The 13,221-nt window shown below is 39.5% G+C and overlaps 1 protein-coding gene across 13 annotated transcripts in view; it reads right to left on the bottom strand.

The window, feature by feature from the left end:
* Window positions 1-6,323: 6,323 nt before the first annotated feature.
* The window catches only part of BBX (BBX high mobility group box domain containing), a 150,911-nt gene continuing 144,013 nt past the window's right edge, over window positions 6,324-13,221 (bottom strand). For all 13 annotated transcript variants that reach the window (XM_086762500.1, XM_086762484.1, XM_086762567.1 and 10 more), the window contains one exon: window positions 6,324-12,446. In XM_086762500.1, the coding sequence (XP_086618626.1) occupies window positions 12,359-12,446 (88 nt within the window). In that variant the 3' untranslated portion in view covers window positions 6,324-12,358. The remainder of the gene's footprint in view (window positions 12,447-13,221) is intronic.

The following is a 13,221-nucleotide window of genomic DNA, read 5'->3' as shown; positions in this document are numbered from 1 at the left end:
GGCTTAGGCGAGGCTATATGGGCAGGGTAACTGGAAAAGTCAGTATTACATTTATTTGATCTGAAGGTTTCTTCAGTAATTACAGAGAAAGAAAATGTAACTGTCTGGGGGCTTTTTTTTTTTCCCCTATAAGAAAGAAATTTAGAGATGAGGTAAGAGTTTTATTTTGCAAGTTATGGCTTAGCGTGAGTTAACGCAAACATTGTGCATCTAATATGCAGTGCTGAAGAGCGTTTTGGCTTGTTTTAAAAAAAAAAGCATGTGACTTCAAGTTACATTAGTTGCTATAACAAGCCATGCACTAAAAATTAAAACAAGTCAAATCCTCATAAACAATGAAACTATTCTCAGTAAGAGAAATACTTCATTATATTTAAAAAGTCTGCCAGGTTCCCCACACTGGCGTTGCTTGGGCTTTCCTACAGAAGGCTGGGGCGCAAGAAGGGCCCGAGGAGCCCAGCTTTGCTGCTCTATCCACTTCACTGGAGGACCTCACCTCCTTTTGTCTATTGTTTTGCAGCAGCCGCATTTGATGTTCAGCTACGGCTGGGGAAAGTTGTTAAAATCACACTAATTAACAAAACACTCTCTGTGGGTTTGTCAGAGTTGTGCAGTAGCTCAGGAAGGTGTGGGACTGCCCATCCTACCAAAAATTAGTGGGATGTTTTGCTACTGATGTCCATCAAGTTTGTAGCTGCTGGAGGATAAAAGAGGAGAGGAAAGGCAAGATGACTGAAAAAGAAGGTGAGAAATTTGTAAGTGAAGCTTGACATTCCCAGCTTCCAGCAACACGAACGAAACCATACAGCCAAGACATTTGTCTCTCTCAAATAAAAAGCATTTTCAGTTGGACAGTAAATTTGACAAAAATGACAAAAACCAACCAATTCTTATTTGAAAACAGTTTTTATGCCCCTCTGTCTTAATAGCAATGCATTTCCAACAGCTGAGATTTATCGGATGGTGGTTTGATGCTGAAGGCAGCTGCACATTCCAGACGTGCCACCACGTCGTCCTGCAAGCACTGCCAAGTGCGCCGGCCCGCTGCTGCCAAGGGGCTCCCAGCTAGGTCTGAAGCAATGCACGGCATCTAAAAAATGACATCCACCATTTTCTATTTATTTGAGGTTTGTTAAACTAACCGTGTTTGTGGTTTTATTAATCAAAAGTAGTAAAAAGTTACTCATCTTGCAAAGCACTTGGAGTATTTTCTGAATGGTCTAAAAGCCCAGAAATTTTAATTTCATTACTAAAGATGCTTTTAAATCCCTGCTGGCAACCCTTGGCTATCAATTATAGAATTGCTTTGCCAAGATGGAACAGCACATTTATTTTTTGTCCAAGTTTTTAAAACAAGTTGCAGATTAAGAGTCTGTGAACATGAAACTACTTCTTTTACACTGACTTTTATGTATCACAGTGTTTTCATGGTTCTCACACATGAAACATGTATCCCATGTGCAACACTCACAAATTAGTGATTGCAAAAATGCATCTCTTTGAAAATGCTAAAACAAGGACCCAGCCCTACAGATAACCTGGAGATTATTGTTCTTCTAACCACCCGATGACCAAGGTACATCAGGTATCGTTTGCCATCTGGTAGATACAGAAACCTGTAAAACATAAATATTCTTTCCCTTCACTCGCTTACAACTAACCAAGTGCACAGTGCACACAGCGTGAGTAGTGCAGCTCTCAAGAGCTCGTGGCAGCAAAAATAGTGTATTCCAGGCAGTTTTTTGTGTAAAAGCCATGAAAGACTGAATGGATCCTGTTGCTATGTGTGTATGGACACGACTCAGTAAAACCCTGCTTCACTTTCAGAAGGCTCTTTTGTTTTCCCCTCATGCAAGTCAGCACTATTACACTGTGAATCTGCGTTGATACCTGCCAACAGCCTGGCTCCTCGGTCCACAATCACACGTCTTGTATGCCCTACATCTTAGGAGATTTGCGTACGGCAGCCTTTAGCAACTCTTCATCCCTAGGAGATTCCCTTGCTGGTGTGGATTTTGCATGAGAACTAAGTACTTATCTTCAATTTAAAAGACCCCAGAGCTGAAATAACTATATCCTAAAGATGGAACACTTCAGATCATTACTAGTAAAGATATTTTGAAAATAATTTATGTACCGAGGTTAAACAGTCACATAGCAAATGCTTCCCTCCATTACTTTCCAGGGTAAAACTATGCCCTGTGCCAGCCAAGCACAATATATTTTCCTGAAATACAGCAGGAAGAATTTTCTTAAGCCCTGATTAAAATGATCACGAACACTTGGTATTATTTATGACATACATGCAGGGAAGCACTCATTAGCAACACTTATGCCATGTGTCAAATACATCTGTCATCTACAAGTGAATGAGATGGTTTAGAACTGCATCACACCTCAAGTAGCTCACATATTACTTCTGACTGAAAAATCATTACTGCAGTCACTGAAGCAAAACACAGCATCCATTCCAAGCCACAGACTAGAACTGCAATTTCTCTTTTTTTTCTTAGAAAGGTTGGCAAACCTCGCTTTTCAAACTGGAACCTCTTGAAGACAACGAAATAGTCCATCTGCTGCAATGGCAATTTCCTTGTCACCTTACTTCCATTAGGAAATACTGCTCTCCAAAACAAAAGGAAGCCCAGCTTTGTTGCCGTAACCTGCCAAGCTCTGCACACAATTCACACAGTTGCTCTAACTGAAGATGCATTACACGCCTCACTCTCAAATCACTGCCTACTGAAACCTGGAAATTCATGAAGGTCCAACTTTACTGTCAAGTTCCCAGCTGGGTTTGCTTAATTCTATTTTACAAAACTCTGAGCAGCTGTGGGCAAGAAGAGATCCTAGACGCATGGACAAAGTTGTTGTGGTGTAGATAAGGCTTTGCTGTCCTGAAGGTGAGAGGCTAGGAGGCTTGTGGGGAAAGAGCCTCCCTCTGCCAGAGCCCTGCTTCATGACAAACATCACAACTGGGAGTCCTGGAAAGGTTCACCCATGGGCAAGAATGGGTCTTTGACCGAGCCAGCAAGGACCAAACCAGATGGAACCTCTCAGAACGTAACAGGGGATGTAACAGTCTGTCTGTCAGAGGGAGACGTGATGAATTTGCTTCAAATGACATCATCTTGACCTATACTAATGGCAATGGTGTGCTGCAACCCATCTGAATCAAAGTCACTAGTTTTGCAAGACTGAAAATACACTAATTCAAGATCCCAGGTTTACCGTAACATGCATAGCTCAGAGCTTGCACTGCAGAAAGACTTAGTGCCTATTACTGAAACCAATATCAAAACCAAGTATCTTAAATTACTAACAGACTGAGGCTATCTGACTTCCAAATTCTCCTTTACTCCTGAAAGATGGTAAGATCTTTTAATAAACCACAGTGGTAAGACAGCAGCACTTAGAGGGCCTCAATCAGAACAGAAATTCCATTATGGTAAACCTTCCGAGGTTGGTATCTGAGACGTTAAACCTTGAAACTTTCGGCAACGTGCTGTTGAGTCTTATGACCTCCAGCAGCAATATAATTTTAAGAATCTCACTCATGAAAACATCTAGGAATCAAGACTTTTCTTACTAGGAAAGCCTGAAATTAAATAATAACTCTAGGTGTTGACTAGATATTAAGGCAACCCACACGGACCTTGGAAGGGAGGGAGTTGATGCTTAGATGGATCTGACTGGAGTCTGATGGCCTGCCATGACTGGGAAGCCTTTGGTGGGCCATATAGCTAACTTTAAGATGTACTCCAAATACTTCTTTCAGATTGGAAGGACATCTCCTGAGAGCTCAATTTCTTTTCCCCCTCCTTTTTTTTTTTTCTTCTTAAACTGGATGTTGTTTGATAGCAACACCAGCCTTCTCTTAGTGTGCAAACTGTAATAAATGTACCCCACACTCTTGATGTTACTTCTTTCTCCATATCCAAGCTCTAAGTTAACAAAAGCAATAAACAAAATGTTATAGAGTGGATTAAAGTATTAGCTGTTCGCATTCAGAAAACTACACTTCGGTGCCAAGCCTGACATTCTGACTCAACTGGTTTGATTTTTGGGTCTTTTTCAACTAGTTCCTCTTGTTTCACGGGCTGATGAATAGGTTAATATGGAATGGTTAATGGTTAATATGCTCTATATGAAATAAACCTTTTGTATTGCTTTATATAGGCTGGATTTTCAGTTGGAGTTTCAGCTGAGTTGAGACAGCTACATCTTGTGCTAGCTTACTCCTGCTGAAGATCTAACGTTATCTTCTCCTACCAGAAAGTAACCAATGAAGTCTAGCTGAAATCTGGAGTACATTTTAAATACAACTATATTAGAACTTAATTTCTTACTGTTACCACGCCAAGAACAGTCCACAAAAAGTTGACACTGAAGAGATGGTAGGCGTTATATCTTACAGGTTTTATTTCTGAAAACAAAACAAAACCGAACTTTGCAGCAGATATAGGAACACTTCTTGTATTTTGTTACAAAGGGCCAGTGTCCTACTGAAGAACTGACAGCTTCACAAGCTGGTGCATAGCGTGGTTATGGTATGCTCAAGTGTATTTTGTGTCTCACTTAATGTTGTCACATTGTAGAAAAAAGTCAGTTTGAAAGCAGGGTTAGCTGCACATTAAAAATCTCTGGGATGAACAACAAAGAAGGACGCAACAAATAGTACCGAGGGGAGAACGTCGGAGTGCCTGGCAGAAGCATGGTGCTTGGGGAGGATGTTTTGGCCCTGTGTTTTTCCAAAAGCGTTAGTGGAAATTTATCTTACCTGACAGTTAAGAGAGTGTCAGTGTAATGCCATGCAGCTGCAAGAAGCAACATGAGTGAGAACTAGGCAACAAACCAGATCTAGATGCACCAAGAGTCAGCTGGATCCAGCAGGTATTTTGTTGAAAGAACAAAATGAGAGCAGATGAGAAAAGATGGGTGTTCGAGGAATGAAGATGACTGTTGTAAGGTAATTTGGTAATTAAAAAAAAGAATAGTGACTTCAATGTCCCTGACTAGGCATACTATACTGAGAGAATATATATTTCTTAAGATTTCTTCCAGCTTTTTTAGCTCACTGAATCAGACCTTTTCTCCCCCTTCCCCAAGTATGACCCTTACACGGACTTCATTGTTGAAGCTCTTTCATTCCTGGTGTTTCTTTGCAGTCATACTGATGCATACCCAGTAAAGGCAGTGCAAGATTGTATTCATTTCTTCTTCCCTGAGTAATGGCACATAGTTAAAAAAAAAAACCAAAACCTTCTGCTACTTTTGGCTTAGAGACAGGAGTTCTGCTCCCACGTGAGTAACCAGTGTCTACTGACTTCATAAAGTCTGTACTTGGGCCTTCTGTGATCAGAAAAACACACTGCAATCAAGGAGGCTTCGGGCATCCAAGGACAGGAAAAGACAAGATCCCCAACGTTTGAATTTTCAAGCCTCAAGAGGGTAAAATATATGGGCAGAACAGAGTCCTGGTTTAAATAAGTTTCTAAAGTAGTGGGGACTTGTAAGTTTAAACATTGATGACACCTGTAATTTATTTCTAAAAGAGAATCCATTTCAGAGTTCAAGTTCTCTTAGTGTCCAAAGAACGAAAACGTAGCAAGGGAGATGACCCCTCTCATATCTGAGTGGACTATAAATGAGCTTCCCAGTTGTGCAAAGACAAAATCCAGAAACACAAAGTGGATACCTGGAAAGCTCAGGAGAAGAGGCAAACTTTTCTCCCACAGTCTAACGGCACTGAGTCCTGGCTCTCTGTCCCAAAGTCTCCAGCTTTATGTTGATATAAATCCACCGAATTCTGGGGCAATTGCATGGGTCTGTGGATCTTTCCAGCAACGTCAACAGTGCTGAACCAGGCTTAGAAGTTTTTAAAAATAAAATGGAAACTCCGTTACAGACATGTGTAAGCAAGAACAAATGGGCAGAAGTTCTTCACAAAATATTCAACATCTTTAGTCATTGTGTGGAAGCTGAATGGATGACCTGACAAGAAACTACAGCTTACAGTTCTGGGGATCAATCTCTGGGTTTTGGCATGTTCCATTTTCAGGTGGAAAACAGGCTTGTTTCTTTTGAGTATTAAAAAAACCAACAAATTCATACTGTAGCTAAAAACAAATTCTGCAAATGCTGCTAACTCAGCTGTCTGTTAAAGTAAACAATCATTTAGTAGTAAAAGCAGGTGAAGTATCAAAGAAGCTCTGTTTGAATAGTATTTATTTGCAGTCATTAGTTTTAAATGGGAAACTGTTTACAGGCACACACTAGATAACCAAAACAGAATGAACATAAAGAAATCTATTTGAAGGTCCTTTTCAAGTATTTAAAATATTTTATTAAATATTTTATTCAGTTTCATTATCACAGTTTAATGTACTTTAGCATGTTATACACATGACTTAACATGTGCACTTAAAAATATCAAATTAGAGGTTTTGAAGGAAGTACCACATTCTATAAATGCGCTTATTGACTTTTAACTACACACATCTAAGAAGGCAGTAGCTCTGTTACACCATTGACGGAGATGAACTATTGTAAGGCATGTTTACACCAAGCTTTGAGAGAATAAAGCCAAATACTGGGTCAAAATTCAGTGGAATTCTGTGTGAGAATAAGACTTGAAAGATTGGGCCCTAGGAAGAAAGATCATAGCAAATCAGTTGTGTTAAAACTGTCAACAGATACTGGTTATTAAAAGCAAGCACTGCAGAGAAAGAAGGTTTTTGTAGCAGCCAGGTCAGCAGGATCTGTGTTTTTTTTTTCAGGTGTGATTTTCAAAAATCACACCTTATGGTGTAATGTGAAGGAAAGAGACTGAAATCCAGCAAGAAAGTTGGGAAACTATTGTCTGAGAAACCGCATGTTGTTTTATGACCTAACATGGAACACTTCTGTACAGAGAACACGCTGCAAGTCACTGGACTGCGATGTGCGTCTGTAGGCATACGTACGCATACACGCAGACACATGCGCATACATGCCTCTCTTGCTTTTGTCACCTTCAAAGCCCCAACCACTGATTAAAGTGTAACAGCGTGTGGGAGAAAATAATGATTCAGTTGCAGGGGTGAAAAGAGTAGATTAGACCATTACATTTGGAAGCCTGGTTAGTTAGCCTGTACAGGTGTGTGTTTTTCCAGTAGAGTACAATGTGGGTCTGCTGGTATATGGTAACAGTTAAGATCCAGAAACTACAATATAATTATTTGGAAGAACTCAATAAATGTTAAGCTATTTGCAGTCGTTTTAGAAATTCCATGCCAATGAAGGCCCTAGGTCACAATGACATGCCTCCCCCAGGGACATCACGCAACCCCAAGCTTAACTCCAAGAGCGTAGTGGTCCATAATCAGGGCTCCTGTACTGTCACAGTGCAAACAGCAATGCTGCCCTGTAAGTAAGGATGGTTTTCAGATAAGCTTAGGTGTGTTGCTGAGTGGAGATCTCATGCCAATCTTCCTAGATTTCTGCCTTAGAAGAATTAGTGGGGGGAACATAAAACACACATCCATCTCATAAGCTTCAAAGTTTTCGACTCAGTAGAAAATACTGAGCATATCAATAACAGTACTTAGGTGAGAGCACAAATCTCACTGTGCCTTTTTATTGAGGAATTCAGGAAACGAGACAAGTAACACTTTCACAGACTAAATGCACTCATTCATGGCGCTCAGTGTCCTGAAGCGTCTCAGTGTCCTGGCAGCTGTAGATGGCAGTTCCACAATATGTACAAGGTAAGGAGAATGCCACAAGTATTAAAAACCATGGCAAAGATACCTAGGAGCTCTACAATCTATCAAACAAGCACAGCAAACAAATGGCATCAAATGGATAACATATGGTACACAACACACGAGTTGCACAGTTCTGTTTCTTTGCGAAATCAAGATTGCAAACATAAACTCCAGAATAAGTTTCAAGAGCAGCATTTGGCCTACTGTGTCACCTCTGGCAATATCTGAAGTCCACCATCACACGAGCACTGCGTTTTCTGCTGATCTTACGGAACCAACTAGAGCTAGCGGGCCCACATCCTGCAACCCATATGACTACGGCAGAGGTTAAACGAAAGTGTTCCAGCAACATAGTTTGGCTACCACTGTATATGCAGCCTTTATGCAGTCTGCGCTGTATGAACGTTGCTCTTGGAAAGTAAAGCACACAGTGATATACAAATGGTACCAACGGCTGAAAAGATTACATGATCAAGCCTGAAAGCAAATGGAAGTTAACAAAAGTAGTCTTTTAGGAGAGGTAGCCATATTAGACTCAGCATTCAAAAAAAGGGAGTGCACTCAAAAGGTCAACACACATTATAGTCTCTTGCAGACCCATCATCTTTTTGTTTTTCCTACAATTTTTTTTTTTCAGAATATACACACTCAGGCGCACACACACGCACACAAATATATATACATCTATCTTTTTTCCTAATTCCCCTCTGTTGCCATAACTTTGCCATACTGAGAACAAAGGCCAGCTTTCCTTTCACCCTCTCTCAGTTGTCCCGTGTCTACAACTGCTGCCTTCAGTCTGTTCAGTATCCATACAGTAGCTAACAGGCAGTGGAAATTAAAACTGCTTCAATTTAATATCCTGTTCCAATAGATAGCATCCAAACTATAAGGCATTCCCTGGTCCTGACGTCAGTTACAACCCTCTGGGGTTTCTACTTGATACAAACTGCAGAGTGCTCTTCAGCCTTGGGCTACAAAGGCAGCTTTCACCCAAATAATAAAGACCAAAGCTGGAACCTAAACACCACAAGTTCACACGCTCCTACCTGTCCCTTGTTCCTGTGCCCCTTTCCAACAACGCTTATCACTTTAATTTCAAAAGTCACGCACCGATGCTATAAAATAGAAACCCAAACTACCAAGAAGTCTCTTGCTCATGACTTTGGGATATTGTATTAGTATAAAAGAGCATTCAGTCATCTTAAATAAATATATTCTATTTCTGAAATCACAGCACATTCAAGGGGTAGTTACTGCCATAAGCAGAGTATTAAGTAATCTCCATAGATGTTTTTAGAATTGACCTTTAAGATCATCGACTTTTGATTGATTTGGTCTAATATCTGGAAAATAACCTACTGTGGGGATAAGAATCTGCATCTCAAATGTTCTGCAGAACATTTTTCCCATATTTGTATACAGTACTAGAACAATTAAGAAGACATTACAGTAATTTTCTCCCAGCTGCTTACATCTGTAGCTTCAGCTACAACAATGTATTTAGTATACCTCAAAACTACATATGAAATACCAAAGATCACTAAATAAATAAAAGCCAAGGAACACTGGGACAGTACTGCATTTTACACTTGAGACAAGATTCCCCCCTCCCATGGATAAGTCACAGAGGACGACTATGGTAAATGCTTTTCTTTTTTTTTTTTTTTTTAAAGAAAGATTTATACACAGGTTCAGATCCAGAAAATAATGTGAAATGCATAAATATCGATAGCTTTAGCTAAGTTAAAATGGGTTCAGTAAAGTATGATACAACATATTCAGAATAAACAAAGCAGAAAAGCATCATATTTTGGTTTGCTTGAGATATACATAAGGTGCAACAATTTCTTCTCTAGAGGCATTTGTGGACAATGTGTTAACGGGTAACAGTGTTTGCTGGTATACTGAAGTACACACAATAGCAATAAGATTTTCCAAAATGAAAGCAGCTGAAATTAATAAAAATTAAAACAAAACAAACAAGGAAAAAACCCAACCCCAATACAGTAAGATATTGGTCTGAAATTTTTGTTGTGCTAACAGACTTTGTTACCTGAAAATACTGATACCCCTTCTAGTAGATTCAGGGAAAATTCTAGCTACTGAAATCAAGACATCACTCAGAGAACCAACAAAGGCAAATGCCTAGTGAACTATAAAGCTTTGCAGGATTTCTGCTACTCTCAGTGCCTAATCGCTTAAAAATTAAGCATATCTACAAAAAGGTTTATAAGTATCTGAAAACAGTCATATCCAGTAAACTGACCCAATCCTACCCCCTCTCTAAGGGAAAGTCAAGGAAAAGCAGATCAAGTAAGATATTAATTCATATAGAAAAAAGTAATTTTCTGTTTCTTTTAAAAAAGGTACCATTAATATACAGAAATATCTTCAGGAACAATATTGGAATTTAAATCGAGGAAGGATGGGGTGCTTTGACAAAAATATATCTACTCTAAAGGTTTCTAGAGAAATAAGTTAGTACCATTGTCAACGTGAACGGCCTGCACTGTAACATATTTGGATTTCAGCTAATTATAAAGTGGTCCAAAACTCCAACAGCCACCTTGCTGTGACCCAACAGTTTTAAGTCTTTTAAGTTTTTCCTGTCTTGTTAAAATAACTTATAAAACTTTAATAAAATCTTATTAAAAATACTGCCATAGGCTGCAATGGCATTCTAGGGGCTCTTAGTCATATATTCACCTGAATTTTTAAAAAGCCTTTTCACTGACTCATTGGCTCATAAATTTTGTTGTTCTTTTGTTGTTGTTCCCTTCTTCCAATGCATGCATCCTTGACGGTGCTGTTTCAGTGACAGTTCCCCAGCTACCTGCCTTCTGTCAGATCTTTCATCCTTTGTTACAACTCATCTTGTAACATGTGGTACATTGTATATTGTTTCCTGACACTGAACCAAAGACTTTCACTTAACTACAACAATGAAAGGCTAAACCTAGCAAGCATTAATAGGATTACTGTCCATATGGCTATTACATCAAATTAGTTACAAAATAATCCCAAAACACATTATCAATTCAGTCAAGTATAAATAAGAATGCCTGATAGAATGATGTAAACTCGCATCATTTAAAGACTCAATTCAAGAACTTCAAACTCAATCTAAATACTATCAAAAGTTCAGCCGGTATGACGAAGACTAATAGAAAATTATTGCTGGAGTCCAATTTGGTAACTTCTTGTGCTACAATGCAAAAAGTAGGGAAACATCTTGTGCTATAGAAGAAGTACCCTGTTGAATTTGTAGCTTTAGATCAATTACTCGTGATCGTTTTGCAACTGTTTGTAGGAATCAATGCTTGGTTATACAATAGTGTAAGTCAAAATAGCGAAGGCAGCAGGCCAAGTGATACACTTGGCCTGCTTTTGGGATGCATTTATGAGAGCAAAACACAAAAATTCAACAGAAGCAAAGACAGAAACTGGCAGATGGATCTGTTTGGTAGTCTGAATTCAGTCAAGCGTTACTCTTCGGTTGTAGTTTATCTGTATACAATTTGCCACTTTACCAACACAAACTGTAATTGGCCCTTTACGCAAACTCTGAAGCTGATTTGGACCGTGCATAGTAACTACAACAATGCCAGTGTCTGTAAAATGTAAAAGGTATGCGTATCGGTGTACATGTATATCGAAAAGTCACGGTTTTAGGTTTTTCAGAACGGTGAAATAATACTAAGGTCACTTTTGAAAAACACATTTGCAGTACTTTTTGTTTACAGGACAGTTTCACCAAGTCGCTCAGATATCTATGCAAAAATAAAGGAATCCTCCAAGGCATGAAAGACAAGTCAATTTTCTGCAGTATTTTCTTTTCCATACACCACTCCTTTTTCTAATGCACATCATCCTGGTTACTCAAAGCTAAATTAAAAAGAAACAAACCCAAACATAGCCTGTCAGAATTTTTGCCAGTAAACTCTACCACTCTGGTGGCAAATATAAAAGTGCAGAACATCTGGACCACATGGCTGCCCAAACACCGCTAACAATGGTACATCTGTCCAGGCTGCCTTGAGTTCTCTGGAACAGGTTTTAAATTCATTCTACAATATAAACGTAGGCATAACCTATTAATATAAACCATCTTAGAACTTAAATCTTCATGTACAAAAATGACTAAGAATATCTAATAATAACTAGTGCAGTGCGTCAGTGTTTTTGTTGTTGTTTTTTTTTTTTCTTTTTCCCATTTTCATTTAGAATAACTAGGTATTATACGAAACTAGTTGCCATACTCTCTGGTTGGTAAAAGAGATGCTGTGTGAGCAAACAGTAAAGGCAGCCTTTTTCACACCAACCACTTATTTACTGTTTAAAAGCCTTCAATAGAAAGCAAGCTCTGGGATCATTCCACTTCTGTTCATTAATAGAGAATTAATATCACCCTCCTACATACTGGGTTCCGATTCGAGGACCTGGCCCAAGTTGCTAACGTCTGGCTTCCAGTAAATTCTGGGCCACTCAGAGCAATAAGCACTTGCTTGCAGTCTATAGTTTCCATCATATGGACTGACTAGCTTCCCTTGGTAAAGACAAGGCTAGGATATTAGGTAAAGCACAATGTTTTACAATAAAGTGGAGCTTCACTGGTCAGCGCACGAAATAAGCACTGGAGCCTGAGACATTTCATTTGGCTGTCCGTCATGTGGGAGAGGTGTGGCCCTCTGACTTCTGCAAAAGAAGAAAAGAAAAGCCATCCATCATTATTTGGAGCACAGGAGGTGCTTCTATGAGACCAGAAAGGATGGAAAGCGGCACGTGATATGGTTTAACATCCAATATCGCAGCACTATAACCCCCTGCTGCTACAGATGCCCATGTACTGCTGTTACACGCTCTTTTTAGAGGTATTCCTGCAACAGTAAGACAATATCCTGAGGACAGCTTGCAAAACAATGCAAAGCCAGGCTAAACTAAGACGTGATGGTATTCGACTACACAAAACAAAATGCACAGCTGCAGAGCAAATTAAGAGCGCACAAGTGTTGTTACTCATTTCGTAAGGGAGTGGCTTCTAGCCCTCAGAAGCAGAGAGTACAGCTCCTGTGTGGCAAAGAAGGTAAACGCACAGAGGTGAATGTCATGTCAATGCGAGTCAATACCCGGCTTTTAAGCAGTATGGAAATACACTCACCAGCAGAGCTGCACATTGGGATTACTCCAAGTTTCATGACTTAACACTTCATCAGCCCAGCACAACATCTCTTTCATTACTACAGCAGTGTTAATTTACAAATGATCCCCTGGCACAGGGTAGCATAAAAATAAACTGTGCCAGAATTATGTGCTGGAAATCAACATCAATCATTGTAGCAGATGGTCTTGGGAGAGCTCCTTTGCAGCTTGCCTTTTCAAATACGTACACAAAGCACGTCACAGCCTGTTACCTAATCTCACAAGTCAGGTTCTATTTTTGTTACAGTATGTGTCATTTGCAGCAATGAAA

The sequence above is a fragment of the Chlamydotis macqueenii genome, chromosome 1 (genome assembly GCF_036417535.1).
Source record: "Chlamydotis macqueenii isolate bChlMac1 chromosome 1, bChlMac1.mat, whole genome shotgun sequence".
Taxonomy (NCBI): domain Eukaryota; kingdom Metazoa; phylum Chordata; class Aves; order Otidiformes; family Otididae; genus Chlamydotis; species Chlamydotis macqueenii.
This window is presented reverse-complemented; position numbering and strand designations above follow the sequence as displayed.